Genomic DNA, 20,070 nt, shown 5'->3' with positions numbered 1-20,070 from the left:
TCAATTTTTTAGTAATAAAATCTCTCAAAATACTGACAGTCTCTGGTCTCAAGGAGCGGGTCTGAAGGCAGAAATTTTAAAGAGAAAAAATAGAATTTTGTGAGAACAGATTCAAAATTATATCTGATATACACATTTTTGTCTGTGAGTAAAAACCTATTTAACTTTAACCATTATGAGAGTGACTTTGAGCTCAAAGTCACTGAGAGTTGAAATGGAAAGGTCCCCAAATTCTGAAGACACATCCTGCCCATCCTGGCTCACTGTGGACCTACCCGCCCGCAAGGAATTGCTTGTTTTTAGCCTGGATGTTTTCTTCATGTATAAATAAAGATTATGAAAGGGCATTTGATGGGCATAAAATTCCCGATTAGATTGAACAGTCTTGCCTTGCTTTGGGTAGGGAGAATTGGGCAAACGACTTCCCGAGGCAGCTCTCCTGGTGAAGAGGCAAAAGGGCGACACTCGACATTGCTGGAGCGCCAGGCTAGTGTCAGGGCGCCTGCCGCAAGCGAGTGCAGCGGGCACATTATCCAGACTTGGGCACGCTTCGCCCTGCCTTGTAACGAGATCTCCACCATGTGAGAAAGCAAATTTCAGGGCACTGGTCAGTGGCTGTTAGCTTTGAACAGGACCTTAGCAACCCAGAGTCAAAAGTTATGGGTTTTTTTTTTTTTTTTTCCTGCCTTCCTCAACCCCCACCCCCAAGCTTGAAAATAGCTACCCTGTGGAAAGGTAATGTTTAAACTTTGGGCTATGCTGGGATGCCGCAGCCGAAGCTGTTAGAGGCGCCAGGCTTTTAACCTGACAATGATGTTGTATTTGAACAGCTGCGTAAAGGTTTAAAAGGTCTGTCTCATTGCCACCGAGGAGTTTTTTAAAAGAGGTTATTGTTTGGGCGAGGGCACTGAGAGGGAGCAGGCGAAACGGTCCCAAGGCCGAAAATAATGTTCAATGCTTGTTTCCACCAGGCCAGGGGAGATTCCTTTTTGGAAAGAGGGACAAAGGGTTTGTTGGGAGAGGTTTTTGTAAAGGAGCGGGCAGGCTACTAGTTCCCCAAGAATGCTGAGGCGCTTTAAGGAACATCAGGCCCCAAATAAATGTTCTGTTGAGGCAGAAACCCAATTTGTCCACAAGTTCAGTCTCTGGGCCTGAAATCCAAGGCCAGCCCATGCCGGGGGAGTGTGGGGAAAAGAGAACACAGATGCCTTCCTGGCCTGAGAACTGGTTCATGGTCAGAGTTTCTGGGGCTGCTTTACTTTCTTGGCTGCGGGAAGGGAACCTGGCAGGCCGAAGGACGGCTCCAAGCCCTGGCCGGCCCCTCACTCAGGGCAAGTCTTTGGAAATCAAGGTTAAAGCTCCCCGCTGCTGCCCCGAGGCCCCGGCTTCCGCAGGGCGGCTCACCCGGCTGCAACCAGAGAAGGAGGGAGGAAGTTGTTGAAGTTTCTCATAAAACTCTGAGTTTCCACTGTGGTGGTGGTGGTAGTGGTGGTTCTTTAATGAGCTGGACCACAACCCCAGACCATATCCTCTTTATAGAACTTGCCCTCACCAAAGGAAGCAGAGGACTAAGATTCGTCCACCTCCTTCCCCTCCCTTGCAAAGCCTTGTCAAATAATTTTAGGAATTGTCCAAAACTATAAAACTTAACTTCTGACAAAAGTGTAGCTTTTAATATTTGACAATTTGTGTTAAAACAAAAATTGACCTTCTTGGTTAGCAGCAAAGGGAAAAAAATCAATAGTATAATTTTCAATAATTCATAAAGTGAATGCCATTATGCTAAATTTAACTATTAATCTTATCCTTTACAAAGTCTCGATTGATTTGTTAATAAAGTATCTTCCCGTGTGTGGCAACAGCGGGCATAACTCTTTAAAAACCTTCAGAAGCAAGAAAATTACCAAGTAGCCCAAGAATGTAGATGAGAATTTTATTGATCGCCCTGATTCTTCTTAATATGTATTAATAAATTCCACAACCTTTTGTACCTCGCACTTGTCAGAAACCAATGCTTTTACAAAATCCATAAAAGGAAAACATATTTTTCTTTGCAGAAGAACCAAATGACACCTTTGCATTTCTTTCTGTCCTTCTTGGCCCAGTCAGTTTTCTGGAACTTCTGGATTCTGAGGGTCAGCGTTTTCCCCTTTTCTTAAATTTTTTTCCCTTTTTTCCTTCCTTTCTGCCCTCTGTTATCACGGTGTGGGGAGGGAAACCTCGGTTTAGTTCTCCCGCAGGGAGCGGGAGAGACGCTTTCGCGAATAGTGAACTGCAGGCAAAGAATTGTCTCTGGTCTGAAAGCTCCCGGAGACCCGGCTCCGCAGAGGTCAGGGTGTGGTTCCTCTGAGAGCCGAAGGCTAGTGTAGCCCGCCGGGGCGCATAGGGACCGGGAGCTAGGCAGGAGGACCAAGGGGGAGGATAACGCCGGGATCCGACCCAGCTACAGGGATCCGGGCAGGCCGGCTGCTTGGCCTCTCGGCCCTCGCAGCCCTTTTTGCCTCTGTCCTCTGAGAGACACCTTGGCCGCTTCTTTGCCCCAAGGGATCTTTCCTTTGGACCCCTGGGGTGGGATGTCTGAGGGCCGGCGGATTCCGACTCACCTTCCCCGCTGGGCTGCCCCGGACTAAATTAATCAGCCTGCGCCCCCACCCTCTTGTCCTGGACCCGGCCCTCTTAAGCGCGTTCTGCCTGGATGTGTACGGGGGAGATGCTTCTGTGCGCTGGCGCCAGGGTACTCTGGCTTCCCTCCCCGTCCGTGAGTGTCCACTCGGAAGCTCTCTCCGGCCGAGACTTTCCTTTTGCCGGCTGGGCCCAGTGGCCGAAGAGGGGTACGCGAGTGGGGCGGGCTGGCGGTGCGAGCCCTGGAGAGGCGGACAGGAGGGCTGCGGAGAGCGCTGGGCCGGTTGTCTCCAGCGCGCACTATCGTGGGCGCGTAGTAGATGTCGCTGTTGTCCGTGCTTACGCGGCCGGCCGGCCGGGCTCTGGAGCACGTGACCTGAGAGGAGGCTGTGGCTCAAGGCCATTTTCAAATCTCATTGGCTTGGTTGTCATGTGGTCGGCAGAGGCATCCACAATTACACGGGGAATGTTTTCCTAGAGATGTCAGCCTACAAAGGACACAATCTCTCTTCTTCAAATTCCTCCCCAAAATGTCCTTTCCCAACAGCTCTCCTGCTGCTAATACTTTTTTAGTAGATTCCTTGATCAGTGCCTGCAGGAGTGACAGTTTTTATTCGAGCAGCGCCAGCATGTACATGCCACCACCTAGCGCAGACATGGGGACCTATGGAATGCAAACCTGTGGACTGCTCCCGTCTCTGGCCAAAAGAGAAGTGAACCACCAAAATATGGGTATGAATGTGCATCCTTATATACCTCAAGTAGACAGTTGGACAGACCCGAACAGATCTTGTCGAATAGAGCAACCTGTTACACAGCAAGTCCCCACTTGCTCTTTCACCACCAACATTAAGGAAGAATCCAATTGCTGCATGTATTCTGATAAGCGCAACAAACTCATTTCGGCCGAGGTACCTTCTTACCAGAGGCTGGTCCCTGAGTCTTGTCCCGTTGAGAACCCTGAGGTTCCCGTCCCTGGATATTTTAGACTGAGTCACACCTACGCCACCGGGAAAACCCAAGAGTACAATAACAGCCCCGAAGGCAGCTCCACTGTCATGCTCCAGCTCAACCCTCGTGGCGCGGCCAAGCCGCAGCTCTCGGCTGCCCAGCTGCAAATGGAAAAGAAGATGAACGAGCCCGCGAACGGCCAGGAGCCCACCAAAGTCTCTCAGGTGGAGAGCCCCGAGGCCAAAGGCGGCCTTCCCGAAGAGAGAAGCTGCCTGGCTGAGGTCTCCGTGTCCAGTCCCGAAGTGCAGGAGAAGGAAAGCAAAGGTCGGTATGAGCAGAGTTGCCTCCCCAGCGGGGCGCGCAGCCCGGGAACCGGCAGAGAGCGAGCGCCCGGGTGCCCAGCGCCGAGCCTGCGCCCGAATTGGCAGGTGCTGCTCCGCCTGGCTTTTAGAAGGGTGATCTCAGCCCTGAGATAGTCCCCGCTTGTCCCCTGCTGAACTGGCCCTCCCCGCCAGTCCTGGCCCCACGCTGATGGCGCCCGGGCAGAGGAAAAGCTTGCCGGTTTTATTTTTCCTGAGCTAGACCTGAAACACAACAAAAGAGCGCAAAGGAGACCTGCGGCTGGTAAACACGACCCCAGAGCCTCCTTTCTCCTGCTCAGATTTGCAGTTCCAGTTTTGCCTTGAGCCCAATAATCATTTTAAGGTTACCCAGGGCACCGTGTTCGTGTTCAAGTGTATGCACCCCGCATCCTGCGAGCTTGGGGGTGGTGAGGAGAACGAGATGGCTGGGCTGGTTGGTGCTTGGGCTGGTGAACAGGACTTCCTGCCTTTGCTGGACTAGGTAACCTTGGCTTTGTTTAGGAAAAGTGCCGCAGGCTTTGCAATCCGTCGCCAAAGAGGGCAAAAGCGGAGGGGGAGAGTGGAACCCGCATTGCCCACGCTGTAAGGCCAGCCTTAGGGCTGGGCTAGGGCAAAGAGCCATGGATCTGGCTTTCTGAGAAGGAAACCTACCCCTGCTCCTCTTCCCCAATGCTCAGAGGTGGGCCACAGTAGGGGGCTCCATTTCTGGGGGAGTGCTTTTGTGTGGGGGCAAGAAGACATGAAAAATTCAGGAAATTCTGGGGAATGCAGCCATACCCAGGCAGGGTGGGGAAGGTGTTCTTGCTTCCCCATGTATCTTTTGAAAGATAATGGGCACCTATAAACCTGACTGTGGGGCTCCCTGACTGCCTAGGAGAGGTGGGGAAGAAGCGGCAGACTGGGGGACCTGAGGCAGCAGTGGGATTGGTAGGCTTGTCCAGGTTGTGGCTTATTCCCCTCTGGCCCTGTCAGGAGCTGAACTCTTAGAATGTTGCTGGGGAGATCTGGAAAGTTTACTATTATACTAATGTTTTGTACAAGTCAGAAAGTTGAAAGAGAGAGAGAGAACCCAAATGCAATGTCCTGCTATCATGTCATTTAAGTAATGTAGCATCAATGTAAGATTCCCTTCCAGGGCCCACTTGATGTGAGTAATGTTTAATACTAGCATTTTCCAAAGCGGCCTGGCTGCCAGCAGGGTCATGGCCAAGGGTACGTTTGAACAGACTGAGAAAAAAAAAACCGTCTTGATTTTTTTTTCTTCTCCCTTTAATTTTGTTAGAGGAAATCAAGTCTGATACACCAACCAGCAATTGGCTCACTGCAAAGAGTGGCAGAAAGAAGAGGTGCCCTTACACTAAGCACCAAACGCTGGAATTAGAAAAAGAGTTCTTGTTCAATATGTACCTCACCCGCGAGCGCCGCCTAGAGATCAGTAAGAGCGTTAACCTCACCGACAGGCAGGTCAAGATTTGGTTTCAAAACCGCCGAATGAAACTCAAGAAGATGAGCCGAGAGAACCGGATCCGAGAACTGACCGCCAACCTCACGTTTTCTTAGGTCTGAGGCCGGTCAGAGGCCAGGATTGGAGAGGGGGCACCCCGTTCCAGGGCCCAGTGCTGGAGGACTGGGAAAGCGGAAACAAAACCTTCACCGCTCTTTGTTTTTTGTTTTGTTGTATTTTGTTTTCCTGCTAGAATGTGACTTTGGGGTCATTATGTTCGTGCTGCAAGTGATCTGTAATCCTTATGAGTATATATATATATATATATATTAAAAAACTTAGCACGTGTAATTTATTATTTTTTCATCGTAATGCAGGGTAACTATTACTGCGCATTTTCATTTGGGTCTTAACTTATTGTAGAGCATCCATCCATCCATCCAGCAATGTGACTTTTTCATGTCTTTCCTAACACAAAAGGTCTGTGTGTGTGGTTAGTACATGAATTCATGGCATTTTGAATACATCCAGTACTTTAAAAATGGCATATATATTTAAAATAAAATATTAAGAAAACCCACAAGCTTGGAGGGAGGGGGACTAAGAAAGCACATTCCAATGTATCTTTTCACAAATGAATTTAGCAATTGTCTTTGGTGAGATGGAACATTGACGATTTATGCCTTGTAGCCTTTCCCTTGTGGTGCATCTGTGGTTTGGTAGAAGTACAACAGCAACCTGTCCTTTCTGTGCATGTTCTGGTCGCATGTATAATGCAATAAACTCTGGAAACGAGTTCGCTCCCTCTGCTTTCTGAAATGGAAATATGTTATGGTGGAAATGAAAGGCTATGGTGAGATTATCTACTGGTTAAACACCTTGTTTGGGGCATTTGAGTGGGGGAGTGATAGACTAATAGGGGAAGGGAGCTGGGTGAAAAAAGCTGGAGGAGGCCTAGGGTGTCAGATTTTGGCAGTGGTTGGGGAAGAGGAGTGATAAGCCAGCCTGAGAGTGCAGTTTTCATAATTGGGAGGAAGGGGAGTCTCCTCTTTCCTTTCCCAGCCCCCAGTGATAGTAACATAATTGCCACTCTCAATGGGTGTGAGCTTCCCTCTGGCCTGAGCCTGGTAAGTAAGCCTATACCCCAAGCCACTTTCTCCTCAAAGCTTCCCATTTGTGTGTTTTCTCCTCTTTGGTTTCGGCTGTGTTGTTTTTAATGCTTTCAGTGGCATCTTGGTGATTTCTGGCTGGCGAGCAATCATCAGGGGCTAGATTGAAGCTAGTCTTGCCCACCTGGAAGCTGCCGGCCTCCATTACAGGAGCAAGGACAAGCAGCAGTTTAGCACTGCAGCGGATCCAATTCTGCCCCCTTTCCCTCAGCCCTACCCCAATCCCAAGCTCAAGACAGCCAGACCTCAGAGAAGCCGAGGATGGGTGAGTTTTCCCATCCCACTTTGCCTTGGTCTCCTTGTGGATGGGTTTTGTGCTCTGTCATTACCTTTTAGTGGCCCATATGAAATTTTTTTAAAGGAAGAAATGAAAAGATTTTCCCCAGTCAGTCTTTCCTTTATTTAATTACAAGTGCTGGTTGGAGCTGCTGCATCTGGGATGCAAGAAAATGCAAAAAGGGTGACTGAAAATTTTGCAAATGAACATGACTTCCCATGAAGTCCAATGTTCCATTTGCTGCCATGGCCGGGGAGACTCCCACCAGCTTTCACCGGCTTCTGCAGGATCCCCGCTAGAGAGCCCAGACTTATCTAGTCCTGTTGGGGGAGGGGGAGAAGGGAGGAGAGGCCTTTCGTGGAAAACCGAACAGAAAATTCGTTACCCCAGGTCCAGCCTGCGGTTTCAAACAGCTTTCAGCAGTTTCACAAAACACATCTTTTCCATTTCTTCCTTTTTAAATGTTTCCCTAAGAAAAACTATTTAGGTGCTCTAAGTCCTCATCCAGGGAGTCTCTGGGACAGTGGCCTTTAGAATTTTAAACTTCCTCCCCCAAACCAGGAACATTCCAAGACAGACCCTTTTCGGGGGCCATTTCCTGGGGGTGGGGGAGAGGGCTTGGAATCAATGCCGGATTGAAAACATTGGAATAGGTTTGCCCCAGACTTAACACCGGTTGGGCAGGAGGAGGGTAATTTTGACTTAACCATTTCTCCGAGCGTGTGGGGAGCGCCAGTAGTTGTTAGGGGGCCATGTCTCGAGGAAAGCCTGAGCTACAAGGCAAAGGCATCCCCTCTGGAACAAAAATCAGAAAGCTATTGGCAAAGGTAATCAATCAGGCCATAAGTAGCCATTTACTCTCTTCCTTTTCGGGGCTGGAGGTGGGCCAGGAGCCCTCCAAGGATGCGCTAGACAACTTGTGGAACGAGGAATATGCCCTCCTCCGGCAGCGCCCGGCGGCTTTTGTCTCGGCTCGCAGCCGGGCTTCCGAGGCTTTGTACCATGGATTTGGGAGTGACAATGGGCATTTCCCTCAGATTCAAGGCTGCTTAGCCTCACCTCTGGAGGGAAAAAAAATTCAGAAGGGAGTGGCCCAAGGACCCGGCCATTCGGCCAGATTTTTAGACATTTTGGGAGTCTCGTCTGAGGCCTCTAAGTGCGAACCGCGCGAAGCGGCCCTGCCTGGGGAGACTCACTGAGGCAGGGCTGGGACGGCGGGCGGGAGCAGGCTGCTGTAGCATTTGGGTTCTGCCCTGTGGCGTGTTTTCTTCCAGGGCCTTTCCAGCAGCACCGGAGAAGATGAGGCACCGTGGCCGCCACTGTCCTTGCTCCGCCAACTCGCCCGCCCGGCAGCCCTTCCGCGGGCAAGCAGAAGCCCCTTCGCGTCCGCCGCCGCCGCGCCAGGCGGCTCGGCTCGCCCCTCGGGCCGCGGCGTGTGCCCAGCCTCACGTCGGGGTGTGTGTGGCCGCGCGGGGCGTGTGTGAGTGTGGCAGGGGGAGGGGGCACTCTGAGCTGCTCCATCCGTCCGTTTTATTAGGGAAACATTAATCTATAATCAAATACACCTCATAAAATTTTTATTGAAAGGCATAATATCATTACAGAGGTCTTCCACCTGTTTTAAACAACACGACAAGCTGTGAGCGAGCGTGTGTGTGGGGATGTGTGGGGAGGGGTGAGTTTGGGTAGGGAGAGAGGAGAGGGGAGAACAGCTCCCCTCGGGCGCCAGGGGCCGCCCCCGAGGGCCCGCCTGCCTCGGGCGACCCGGCCTAGCATGTCCCCGGCCGCTCCGTGTGCCCTGGACGCACCGCCCGCGGCTCGGGAGCTGGGGAGCCAGCGCCGGGGCTTGGACTGCAAGACCAAGGGCCTCGAGAAGAAGCGAACAAATAGTCCCCAGCGCCTCCTCCGGCCGCGGTCGCGTCTGTGGTCTCGGCCGCCGCTGGGCGGGCCCGGCCGAGCTGGGCCGGGCAGAGCCGGGCTCATGGACCTGGGCCTGTGGGCTCTAATTGCAGCTCTTACGTTGATGATTTTTTTTTTTTAATCACAGCAGCCCCCAGTTTAGCGGACTGATTTACTCCCGGTATTGGTAAATATGATCACGTGGGCCGCGCGACCAATGGTGGAGGCTGCAGCCTGCGAACTAGTCGGCGGCTCGGGCGCCGGTGGGGAGCGGCTCCGCGGCGGACAGAGTAACCTTGGGTGGGAGCGCGGGGCGCCTCAAAATGTCTTCCAGTGGCACCCTCAGCAACTACTACGTGGACTCGCTTATAGGCCATGAGGGCGACGAGGTGTTCGCGGCGCGCTTCGGGCCGCCGGGGCCAGGCGCGCAGGGCCGGCCTGCAGGTGTGGCTGATAATCCGGCCGCCGCCGCAGCCGAGTTCGCCTCGTGTAGTTTTGCCCCCAAATCGGCCGTGTTCTCAGCCTCGTGGTCCGCGGTGCCCGCCCAGCCCCCGGCGGCGGCGGCGATGAGCGGTCTCTACCACCCGTACGTCCCCCCGCCGCCCCTGGCCGCCTCTGCCTCCGAGCCTGGCCGCTATGTGCGCTCCTGGATGGAGCCGCTGCCAGGCTTCCCGGGCGGTGCCGGCGGTGGCGGTGGCGGTGGCCGTGGCGGGGGTGGAGGCGGCGGCCCGGGCCCCGGTCCCAGCCCTGGCCCCGGCGGCGCAGCCAACGGGCGCCACTACGGGATTAAGCCTGAAACCCGAGCGGCCCCAGCCCCCGCCACGGCCGCCTCCACCACCTCCTCCACTTCCTTATCCTCCTCCTCCAAACGGACTGAGTGTTCCGCGGCCCGGGAGTCCCAGGGGAGCAGCGGCCCCGAGTTCTCGTGCAACTCCTTTCTGCGGGACAAGGCGGCAGCGGCGGCGGGGGGAACCGGGCCCGTGACAGGGATTGGGACCGGGAACGGGACGTGCGGCTCGTCGGAGCCCTCTGCTTGCAGCGACCACCCGAGCCCCGGCTGCCCGCTGAAGGAGGAGGAGAAGCAGCATCCACAGCCGCCACAGCAGCAACTTGACCCAAGTAAGTGCAAAAGAAATTGCCCCCTGATTTATTGCTGAAACCTGTAAGGCTCGAATGTGCAAAACTGATAGTTTTACTAACCTATAAAAACGTCTAGACGCCTACCCAAGCCTAGGCGAACAACACGCATCCATAAAAAAGCTCCCCATAACCACGTACCCTGGGCGCTCGGTTTGTACGGTAAACAGAGCGCGGACATTAAGGCTTTTATGATAATTCCCCCAAGTTGTGAAAAGCGGCCATCCTTGGTGAAATTAATTTAACGACCTCTCTTCTCCACCCTGTCGTCTCTCCCTGCCTCCTCTCCGCCCCTCGCTCCCTGTCTCCAAACCCCCCTCTTTGTAGACAACCCCGCAGCGAACTGGATCCACGCTCGCTCCACCCGGAAAAAGCGCTGTCCCTACACCAAGTATCAGACGCTTGAGCTGGAGAAAGAATTCCTCTTCAACATGTACCTCACCCGGGACCGGCGCTACGAGGTGGCCAGGATTCTCAACCTAACAGAGAGACAGGTCAAAATCTGGTTCCAGAACCGTAGGATGAAAATGAAAAAGATGAGCAAAGAGAAATGCCCCAAAGGAGACTGACCCGGTGCCGTGCTGGCGGGAGCGCTCAAAGGCAGCGGTTTTTGTTTTTGTTTTTTCCTTTGTGGGTGCTTGATTTCCAGAAACTCTCCAACGACTTGGACTTCTTTTTTTTTTTTTTTTTTTTAGGTAGAAGTGATTGTGTGGTTGGTCTCTGTGAGGTATTTGGGGGACTCTATTTGCTCGCTTACGCGTTGGAAAAACCAAGTGGCTTTGGGGTTTCACCCTATCCCACACCCTCCCTTTCCTGCTCCATTGGTTCCTTAGGAAATGCAATATTTTGTGAGTGCACGCTGGCTTGGGGAGCCCTCTCTTGTGTAAATGTTCCTCATGTTTCTGAACAGTGCTGTAGTTTAGTCCCCCCACCCCCAGCACTGCCCAAACAGGGGCCAAGCGCGCCCCAATTCCGAGAATGAAGGCAGAGCGACAACAGTGCGGACACCCCGGCTGCAAGCCCCTGCCGAAGCCCGGCCGGGTTGCCCAACAGTTTCAAAAACCCCCTTTCCTCAGGGAGCCCGTGGCACCTCGGCGAAGATCTTCAGTGAGGCCTAGAGAGGAACCCAGGGCCTCGGGTGGGTTGGGGTTTCTTCCTCAGTGCATTGGACGTGCCGCTCTCTTCCCCTAGGACTGGGCTTGCGTGGGCGGCCGCGGGTGGTGGCTCTCCCAGTTCCTGCCCGAGGACCAGTTGTAAATGTTACTGCTTCCTACTAATAAATGCTGACCTGATCAATGGAGCCCAGACGCTGGCCCTAAACCTTGTGTGCCTGCTTCCTCTGCCTCTCTGCAAAATATCACACTCAGGATATTTCTCCTTCACCCCTGGGAGGGAGACATTGTTAAAAATCCCTGGCCCTTCCACCTGACAGATATCTCTGATGTGTCTCTGAGCTTCCCTTTGAGTGGGGAGGTGTGGCCTAGAGCACAGACTCTGGGGGGATGTTAGTGCCTCCCCAAGCCTTGTTCCAGCTCCTTTGGGAACTCCGTGCTTGGGCACAGTTCAGCCTACCAGCAGCGCGCAGAGGAGCCAGCAGGCCCCAGAAGCCAGGAACTTTCAGGCTGGGGCTTGGGTGCAAAGCACCATAGTCCTCCCAGGCACCCGGAGCCCACGCCGCCAAACCCCTCTCCAAACAAGGGAAAAGCCAACTCTGCACGGTGGAGCAACTCCCCCAGCTCCGCCAGGCTGGCTGGCTCCGAGAGGTCCGGTCAGGCTGTGAGCTGCTGCCCCTCCCCACCAGAGCCCCAAAGTGACCTTAGCGATCAAAATGGTCAAGGCTCTCCTCCCCAGCCACCTCCAACCCACCGCCCCTTCCCGCCTCCCCACCAGCTTCTCTGTATGTTTAGCCCCCAGCTTGGCCCTCTGGAGGCTGCATTCAGGGGCTAAAATGAAGGTCATTGTAAGTGAGGGTTCGGGTGAGCACAGCCTTTGCAGCCCTAAGAGGCAGCGGCGCCGGGTGGCCTGGGCTGGGCGGAAGGTGGGGGCGGTGGCAAAGATCTTGAGGGATCCTGATGAAAGAGGGGACTCGAAGAAAAAGCAGAGGGGGCTGGGAGGGAAAGCCAAGGCCCAGATCCGGCAGAAGGTGCTGCGTACCCCTGCCCCAGTGGCCAGCCCAGTACCTAGGGCTCTTTGAAAACAGGAAGTGCCAAGGTGTCATAAAGCCATCTAGCCGGCCAGACGTCTGGAGGTAATGAGTTTACGACAGGTCCGGCACTTTGCTTTGAAACCATCTCATTTTGATGTTTGTGTTTGTGGGAGGAAAGGAAAAATGCAGACAAAATTGGGTCTTAAAATCTGGACAATAAAATATAAACAAGACTGCGTTGGACCAAGAAGGCAGGGGCATGGGAGCCCCTGGGTGAGGTGTGAGCACCTAGGAAATAAACATAAGAGACGTAGCAAGGAAGAGGTGATGAATTTCTGATTTTTGAAATAAACCGGGTGCTGGAAGTAGCCTAAGGCAGTGGGATTTTATAAGATTTTGACTATGACCACGGTTTAGCTGGTTCTTTGGAAACAAAAAATTGGCCTGTTATTTGGGGGTCCAGCGGTTACTGATCCCAGGAGTGTGGCTGGAGGGAAAAGATGCAGTTAGATGCTTATTCAGAAGATTTTCTGGCCCTCCACTCCAAACTTTGAAGGAAAAAGATTGTTGGGATTTATGTCTATTCACTTTTTAAAAATATGATTGTTACACCTAAACTGGACAAGAGCATTTTTGAAGATGAGTAAAAAGATTAACAGGAAACACTTAAGCCAATTGAATAGTCATATTTAAGAAAAAGTTCTAGTTGAATTCCTAGTCAATTCAGTTCAATGACTTTTGATACACATTTTTAAAATCCCATTTATTGTCCGTAGAAATTTAAACGAACACAAACCCAAAGGGACTTTCCAGACAGCCACTCAGAGATCCAGCAAAAAGCTTTTGATTTGGCTTCGATTCCTCCCAAAATCGCCCAGATAAGTGAGTCCAAAGCATTAAAGTTACATTGTTAAAATAGCAAATATTCATGATTTAATCCTAAAAGCAACAGCTGTGAGAGAAAAACAAAACACAAGAATGCTTGACTTCTGTAATTTCTTGGTTGCCAAACAGTCTGGTTCCTCTGGAAAAGAAAAGTCTCTTGGCAGTTGATATTTAGAAAGTTGTAGGTTTTGTTAAATCTAGCCTGTCCTATAATTGTTTTAAAAGGCACAGCTGGACGGTTACAGCATGGGGACCTTAGGTATCTGGCAAAAGAAAGGCTGAAACCTTTTAGAAAAGGCACTACTGGAAGCTGTCGGGAGCACACGTTAGAATATCCTAGGCATGCAGGAGCCCCTGTTTGCTGCTCTTCACTTGTTGACAGTCACAGGAATGAAGCATTATTAGTGTCAGCAGTCCAAGCCCCAAGCTAAAGAGATTAGAATTGGTTTGAGATGAATAAAAGGAAGTTAAATTCAGTGGACTGGAGGTGGCATTTGGCCACTAGAGAGCGCTGTTGCTCCACTTTCTGATCTCGTAAAGCCTGAATTGCTGCGGAAGGCTTTGATTAAAAATATTTACAATCTTATTTTTAATTCCAAATTAGGATAAATTTAACAAAAATAAACGAGGTGAACTATCAAATTCTTCGTGTTTGTTGGGCATAAAATTTTGGCTCAGTCAGTGCTTCAGAAAATTTAGACTATGGCACAGCTGAGCCTACAAAACATGATAAATTAATGTATTTTAGCAAAACAGAAACGTGTAAAAAGCATAGATCTTTGCTTACTAAGGTAATCGCGCTCTTTTTCTACTCATATTATAAACGGAATGCTTAAATACATGTTAAAAATTGTTTTGTCCAAAGAGGAAATGTGTTGTAATGTTTTCTAAATTTGGCCTGAATATGTATGAATGAATTTTCTAGTGTTCGTTTGTCTTTTTTTCCCTGAGGAGTCACGCAGTTCTAGAAGGTGCCTGGTATTGCTGAGACCCTGGCTGTCTCTTCCATTTTTTCCCCATTCCATTCCAAAATCCACTCATTTATCCAGGGTTCAAATACGCACACACACACATATGCCAAACTGAAAAAAGGGGCACAATTACAAAGGGAGCTCCAAGGCTTTATTGACAATAATAATCTTTTAATTGGGTATTTGCAAGATTGAAGGACAAATCCTTAACTGTCAGAATCAGTTGGTTCGCCTACGGATTTAACGAAAGTGATTATACTTGGCAGTAACCAGCAGAAAAAACAAACCCACAAAAACAGAAAGCAAAACAAAAAAAACCCTTGCTCTCCACCTTAAGTCTGCGCTCCCTACTAATTGAAAATTAAATAAAGCACGTCTTTATCATCTCCAGATTCATTAACGATTCCTTTACCTTAACCACTGTCAGTCATTCCCAGTAGAAATAATTGAGTCAGACATTATCATCTCACTACGTCTGTCCATCTCGACTTCATTTTCTCCATTTGTAAAAATGATATTTCAGTCCACCCGGACACACCTCAGGATCGCGCTCGCAGGCTGGGCCAACCCACAAGGAGCCAGGGGTAGCTGAAATCGCTCGCCGGCCTGTGGCGTCTCCGAGGCCGTCTGGGGTTTTCGGAAATTTGCATTTGGTGTGGAAAGCCGGCGTGGTGCGTTTAGCTTGAGCGGGGGCGCCTTCGAGGTCCGTTTCCAAGGCTGTGGGCCTGGCGCCCTCACGACATGTAGTACCTATCCCGAAGGAAATGGGGCTCAGTTATCCAAAGAGCCCACGAAAAAGGCCGGACAGGAGAGGAGAAGACACACACACACACAACAAATAAGCACTGCATTTATTGGACATTGAAACCGGAGCAGAGAGGGAAAGGAAGAGTGTGGGAGGCGGCTGGAAGTGCGTGGGGAGCCAGGCAGCTTTGGAGAGAGCTGCTAAAATCAGGAATACTTTGTCGATTCACACTCGACTGGCCCACATGACTCGGGCTGCTTTTCTTCACCACTGCTCACAAACTAGGCTGAGCCTTCTCTTCCTCTGCTTTGGGAAAAATTCGTAACTTTGAGGCCCGCGCGCTCTCTCCGCAGCAATTTCACAGGCTTGGCGGAGGAACTAGGATCGTTAGCAGAAGATGGGCCGCCTGCAGCTGCCTGCAACCGGCGCGATCTGAACGCCGGCCCTCCTGGGGGGATTCGCGGTCGTCGGCTCCCCGCGCTCCTCCAGGAACCGCAACCCGCCCTGGTCCGCTGCGCGCTGGGGCTGAGACCCGGGAACCGCCTCCTGCCCGAGGAAATGTCACCCTCCCCAGCGTGAGCCCCTTTTCCCGCCTCACAACGTTTTATCCGCTCTTCTATTCACTGTCTCAGCAAGGCTAATGCCCCCCTCCTGCATTCTTCAGCCTCCCTCTGCGCCCAGTGCTGACGTCTATCAAGGGTGAAATGATGGAAACTATATTCATGGGCATGATTTCCATTAAATATCAATTAACCTGGGAGCCTCGGCCAGGCATGCGGTGCGTCAAGGGTAAATGTACATCTGATTTCCACAGCCCACTCGGCTGGAAAAGAAGGGTTTTGATTTGATTTGATAACGCCAGGATCTGGGGGCACACTAGCGGCTTTTAATCCAACCACTTCGATATGCCCCTACTCAAATGCACGGTCCGGTCCGTCACACCTCTTGTCCACGTTCCCTGGGCTGTGCCCACGTGTCCAGAGCTGCAAAAGCCACGGGCAACCTCTGCTGGGCTGCCCTATGAGCTCGGGGAGGGAATCATTTGCTCCGCAGCCTCCTGGGAGTGGCCTTCTTGCCTCCCCCAAGTCTAAGGCTCCGCCGCGCCCCCTCCCTGCAGGCTGCGGCCCGCGTTCCCGCGGCCGCGGGGGCACAAGGAGCCCTTGGCAGTGCAGCTTTATGGGCCCCCTTTAAGGCCGGCGGAGGCATCTCGGGCCGGGCGCGGCGCTCCGTCCGTTGGGCGCAGCGACTGAAGTGCGAGTGGATCCCTCCGCGGGGCTCCTTGCCCCCGGCACGCTACTTCTCCGTACAGCGCTGTACTGCGAAAATGCCTCGCCCGTGCGCACCGGGGCGGCAGCCTCGGCGGCGGGGGCGAGAGCGGCGGGCGGAGGGCGCGGGGGGGACACGGTGAGAGGTGGCGGCGGGCAGAGGGTTTTTTTTTCTTTTCCCTCCAGAGCGGAGGTTTGTAAAACGAGGCCAGAGTGTCCCCGTGGGCCGGCGCACTTTTTTTCTTGTCCCGGTGCGCTCAGGCCCTCCTGGTGCCTGAGAGGAAACAGTGGAGGCAGCGGGGCTGGTCGCCCGGGGCGTCGGCGATTATATTGCGGCCGAGCCCAGGCGCGCCGAGAAAGGCCGGGAGGGCGGCGGCGCACGGGGGCTGGGCTAGGCCCCGCGACCCGCGAGGGAGGCGGCGCGAGGCCGAGGCGGCGGGCGCAGGAGCCGGGCATGAGCGTCCAGTAGCTGAGCGCCCGCGGCTGCCCGGCCTCAGAAGCGACGCGGGCGCGCGGGCGGCAGCACCGAGGTAGCCCGGCGGCCCAGGCGGCCAGAGCAGCCGCCCCAGAGGCCCCCGCGGCAGTGCGGCCGAGCAGAGGCGCCGCTCCCTGCCTGCTTAGCACCGCCAGGGCCGCCGCCGCCGCCGCCGCCGCCGCCCCAATGAGTTCGTACTTCGTGAACCCGCTGTACTCCAAGTACAAGGCGGCGGCGGCGGCGGCGGCGGGCGAGGCCATCAATCCCACTTACTACGACTGTCACTTCGCGCCCGAGGTCGGCGGCCGTCACGCCGCTGCCGCAGCAGCCCTGCAGCTCTATGGCAACAGCGCCGCCGGCTTCCCGCACGCGCACCCGCAGGCGCACGCGCACCCGCACCCGTCCCCGCCGCCCTCCGGACCGGGGTGCGGCGGTGGGGGCGGCCCGGGCCAGGACTACTTCCATCCCGGCGGGGGCAGCCCGGCCGCTGCCTACAAGGCCGCCCCCCCTCCTCCTCCGCATCCTCTGCCTCCGCCGCCGCCTCCCCCCTGCGGCGGGATTGCTTGTCACGGGGAGCCCGCGAAGTTTTACGGATACGATAACTTACAGAGACAGCCGATTTTTACGACCCAGCAAGAGGCCGAGCTGGTACAATATCCTGACTGTAAATCGTCCAGTGGTAATATTGGCGAGGACCCAGACCACTTAAATCAGAGTTCGTCTCCTTCTCAAATGTTTCCCTGGATGAGACCACAAGGTTGGGATGCAATTTTTTTTTTTTTTTTAAGAGGGGAGAGGGGAAGAAATCTGCTTTCATCTCACGTTCGGGCTTTAAAACTCCCCGTCCCTCTCCCTCTCCCCCTCCTTTTCCTTCTTCTGTAGCCACAGTGGCTCTTATTCATAAAGTAATACAGACTTTAAAAAAAAAAATAGTAGAAACCATGTAAAGATGATGGGGACAGAATAATTGTGAAGACCTTCTCTCTGCCCCTCTTGCTTGCACACTCTATATATATCGGAGCCTGTAGACCCCTCGTTCCACAAACCTTCAGCAACATGCAGAGGCACCATTACATTTTTAAAACGTTTATTTCCCCTGTTTTTTGTTTTAATCAGCAGCTCCTGGTAGACGAAGAGGAAGACAAACCTACAGTCGCTTCCAAACTCTAGAGTTGGAAAAGGAATTTCTTTTTAACCCCTATCTGACCAGGAAAAGAAGAATCGAGGTTTCCCACGCCCTAGCCCTCACGGAGAGACAGGTAAAAATCTGGTTCCAGAACAGGAGAATGAAATGGAAAAAGGAAAACAACAAGGATAAATTTCCCGTTTCCCGGCAGGAGGTGAAGGACGGGGAAACCAAAAAGGAAGCCCAAGAGCTGGAGGAAGACATAGCTGAAGGCCCGACAAATTAACTTCTACCTTTAAAATTTTACCACAGACTATTAAAACTAATGATAACCATATGCTGTGGACACCACCTGTTTTCTTTGTTGAAAAAGATTTTACCTGTGTTTCAAGCTACCTTCATATCATTGCTCTTGAGGTTTCTGCGCTTTGAGAGGGATTTGGGTGTTTTAAAAAGTTTCTGGTATCACATAGAAGCAGTCCTTGAGCTGCCCTATGGAAGGGTAATTTGATACTGACCTTGTAGCTATATTTTTATAATGGTTTTTAATGTCTGAGCTGGTGATTTTCCTGAACAACGTAAACTTCCTAATGATTAGCATTTAATAATTGAATATAAAATGCTTTATTAAACAAGTGCACTTGAACATTTAATCTTTATGGTGAGTAAATTAAAAGGAGTCTATAAATTTTTTTTAAAAATTATGTCTGCAGAATATTTACTTTATATTATTTGATTACAAAGTATTATTTATGGATTTTTTTTTCTTCTTTTTTTATAATGAATGGTTCGGGTGCCTTTTGTTTACTCCTAAGTAGTTTCTTTGTGTATTTTCTAAATATAATATCTCGGGGAAAAGGCTGGGCCAAATATTTGAAAGCACACGTTAGCTGAAGAGTGACGTGTAGTCCAGCTCTGCAGCTTCCTTAAACTTCAGGAAAAGACTGGGCCAGTGACAAGAGTTTCAAGACAATGTCAAAGTTGACAATTATTTTTCTGTAGTCCATACAAATTAAATAATCTAGAGTGAATAAATACTTGAAAAATTAATTATGACATTTTTACTCATTAACTTTTCACTCTGGCAAGTCGCCTTGTAGAATGCATCTCATTTCTTAACTTGCTTTCGTTTTGAACCGCCCTTGTAATCGCCCGAAATCTCTAGCTCTGTATGCCGTGGCTGCTGCTGTGTTCCGTTTTTTTTTTTTTTTTCAGTAGATGCCGTATTTATTTGTATTGCCTTTGCTCTGTTCGCCTGCTAGTTTTAAACCAGCTTACTGTGTGAGATGTCGGTTGGTACACCCTCTGCTGTTCTTCAAAAAAGCAATAGCCTCACCTATTTGAAACAAGCCCTGAGAGGAAACGCAGAAAAATCTGAGTGTAAACCACTCCAGAATGTCTCTAGCTCCTTAATAAAGAAATGAATGTCTTTATCTAGAGTTAGTGTCTTTGAGCGCCGCAAATACCCGTTTTCCCTGAGTCACTAGGCTTCTGTTTAATAAGAAAGGGGTGGAGTTACACACATCTCGAGCTGTTAAAAAAAAAAAAAAAAAATGCAGCAGGGGCCCCTTCTCTTTCCTGAGGGGGCTGGCTAGTCTATCTTGCTCTAAATAATCTTGCTAAGATACTCTTAAGAGCTTTGAACCTCTTAAAGGACTCAAGTTGTAGGCCCAGTGGGAGACGACCCAGAGTCCAGGTTACACCACAGCTTATTCCACTGAGCCAGTGTTGATGCTGGGTTTTGGCATCTGTTATTAACAAGATATCCGTTTTCCATTGGAGGCTGCTCCTGCAGCTGCCATTTTACAGGGGAAAGTGGGGGCAGGGAAGAGGAGCAGGGAAAATAGAGGAGAAATTCAAGTAAAGTAACATTTATTCCCGAAAAAGGGAAAGCACCTTTATTAGGTAGTCATCGAAGAGCTCTCTGCCTTCTCTAACCATGTTTGTTTTCAAAGAGGTACATTTTTATTTCCAGAGTTGCTTTTATTACATAGGTAAGAAAATGGAATACTATCGTTTTGGGCCAGGGTAACCCCATCGGGTTTTTTTGGGCTGTTTGCCTGTAGCTTCCTGGGCCACAGAAATGTTGCCACTGGCCAGGTCAGAGGGAAAGCACCACCTGGCTTTCCATGCTGGAAAGAAGTGATGGCTGTGACATTGTCCGACCTGAACCAAGAAAGATAATTTTAAGTCACAGGTGGCCCAAGACTTAAAACATTTACACTCCAAGAGACAGCTGTAAATGCATATGCTGGATTTGAGAATGTTTTGCTCTGTGCACTGCTTGAGACTCTGCTGTCGGCTGATACAGAGTAAGGATGCCAAGGGCCAAGAGGCTGGGGAACAGCCTCCAGTGTAAACCATCCAAAGACAAGTGCTGGCTGAAATCTAGCTGCCATGGATTTAAAGGACTTGGGATTCCTTTGTATATTAGCAAAACTGGCTGTCTACTGCTCAAGGATGCTCACCAAATGCTTTTAGAATCTTGAGATGATTTGGGCAAGACTGTCACGTGGGAGCCCTAATGTATGGATGGGTTTGGAAATCAAGGAAGGAAGGGTAGGTAAAAATGTCATTTCTTCAGCATTCTGTGCTG

At 51.4% G+C, this 20,070-nt stretch overlaps 3 protein-coding genes across 5 annotated transcripts; all 3 read left to right on the top strand.

Annotated features, from left to right (window-relative positions):
• Window positions 1-3,062: 3,062 nt before the first annotated feature.
• On the top strand, window positions 3,063-6,178 carry HOXD10 (homeobox D10). The gene is made up of 2 exons (XM_032292882.1): window positions 3,063-3,897; window positions 5,218-6,178. The coding sequence occupies exons 1-2, from the start codon at window positions 3,153-3,155 to the stop codon at window positions 5,493-5,495; spliced, it is 1,023 nt and encodes a 340-aa protein (XP_032148773.1). The 5' UTR covers window positions 3,063-3,152; the 3' UTR covers window positions 5,496-6,178.
• Window positions 6,179-8,214: 2,036 nt separating this feature from the next.
• Window positions 8,215-11,181, top strand: HOXD9 (homeobox D9). Its single transcript, XM_032292881.1, has 2 exons — window positions 8,215-9,843; window positions 10,189-11,181. Exons 1-2 carry the CDS (start codon window positions 9,048-9,050, stop codon window positions 10,428-10,430), a joined length of 1,038 nt encoding a protein of 345 aa, XP_032148772.1. The 5' UTR covers window positions 8,215-9,047; the 3' UTR covers window positions 10,431-11,181.
• A 3,654-nt stretch (window positions 11,182-14,835) lies between these two features.
• HOXD8 (homeobox D8) lies at window positions 14,836-18,905 on the top strand. Of its 3 annotated transcripts, XM_032292877.1 has the most exons (3): window positions 14,836-17,105; window positions 17,465-17,607; window positions 17,686-18,905. In XM_032292877.1, exons 1-3 carry the CDS (start codon window positions 16,535-16,537, stop codon window positions 17,758-17,760), a joined length of 789 nt encoding a protein of 262 aa, XP_032148768.1. In that variant the 5' UTR covers window positions 14,836-16,534; the 3' UTR covers window positions 17,761-18,905. The 3 variants fall into 3 exon arrangements, with proteins under 3 accessions (XP_032148768.1, XP_032148767.1, XP_032148766.1); XM_032292876.1 differs by having other exon boundaries at window positions 17,468-18,905; XM_032292875.1 differs by having other exon boundaries at window positions 17,465-18,905.
• The last annotated feature ends 1,165 nt before the right edge of the window (window positions 18,906-20,070 follow it).

Source organism: Sapajus apella, unplaced genomic scaffold (assembly GCF_009761245.1).
Source record: "Sapajus apella isolate SASKATOON/1434 unplaced genomic scaffold, GSC_monkey_1.0 scaffold28, whole genome shotgun sequence".
Lineage (NCBI taxonomy): Eukaryota > Metazoa > Chordata > Mammalia > Primates > Cebidae > Sapajus > Sapajus apella.
This window is presented reverse-complemented; position numbering and strand designations above follow the sequence as displayed.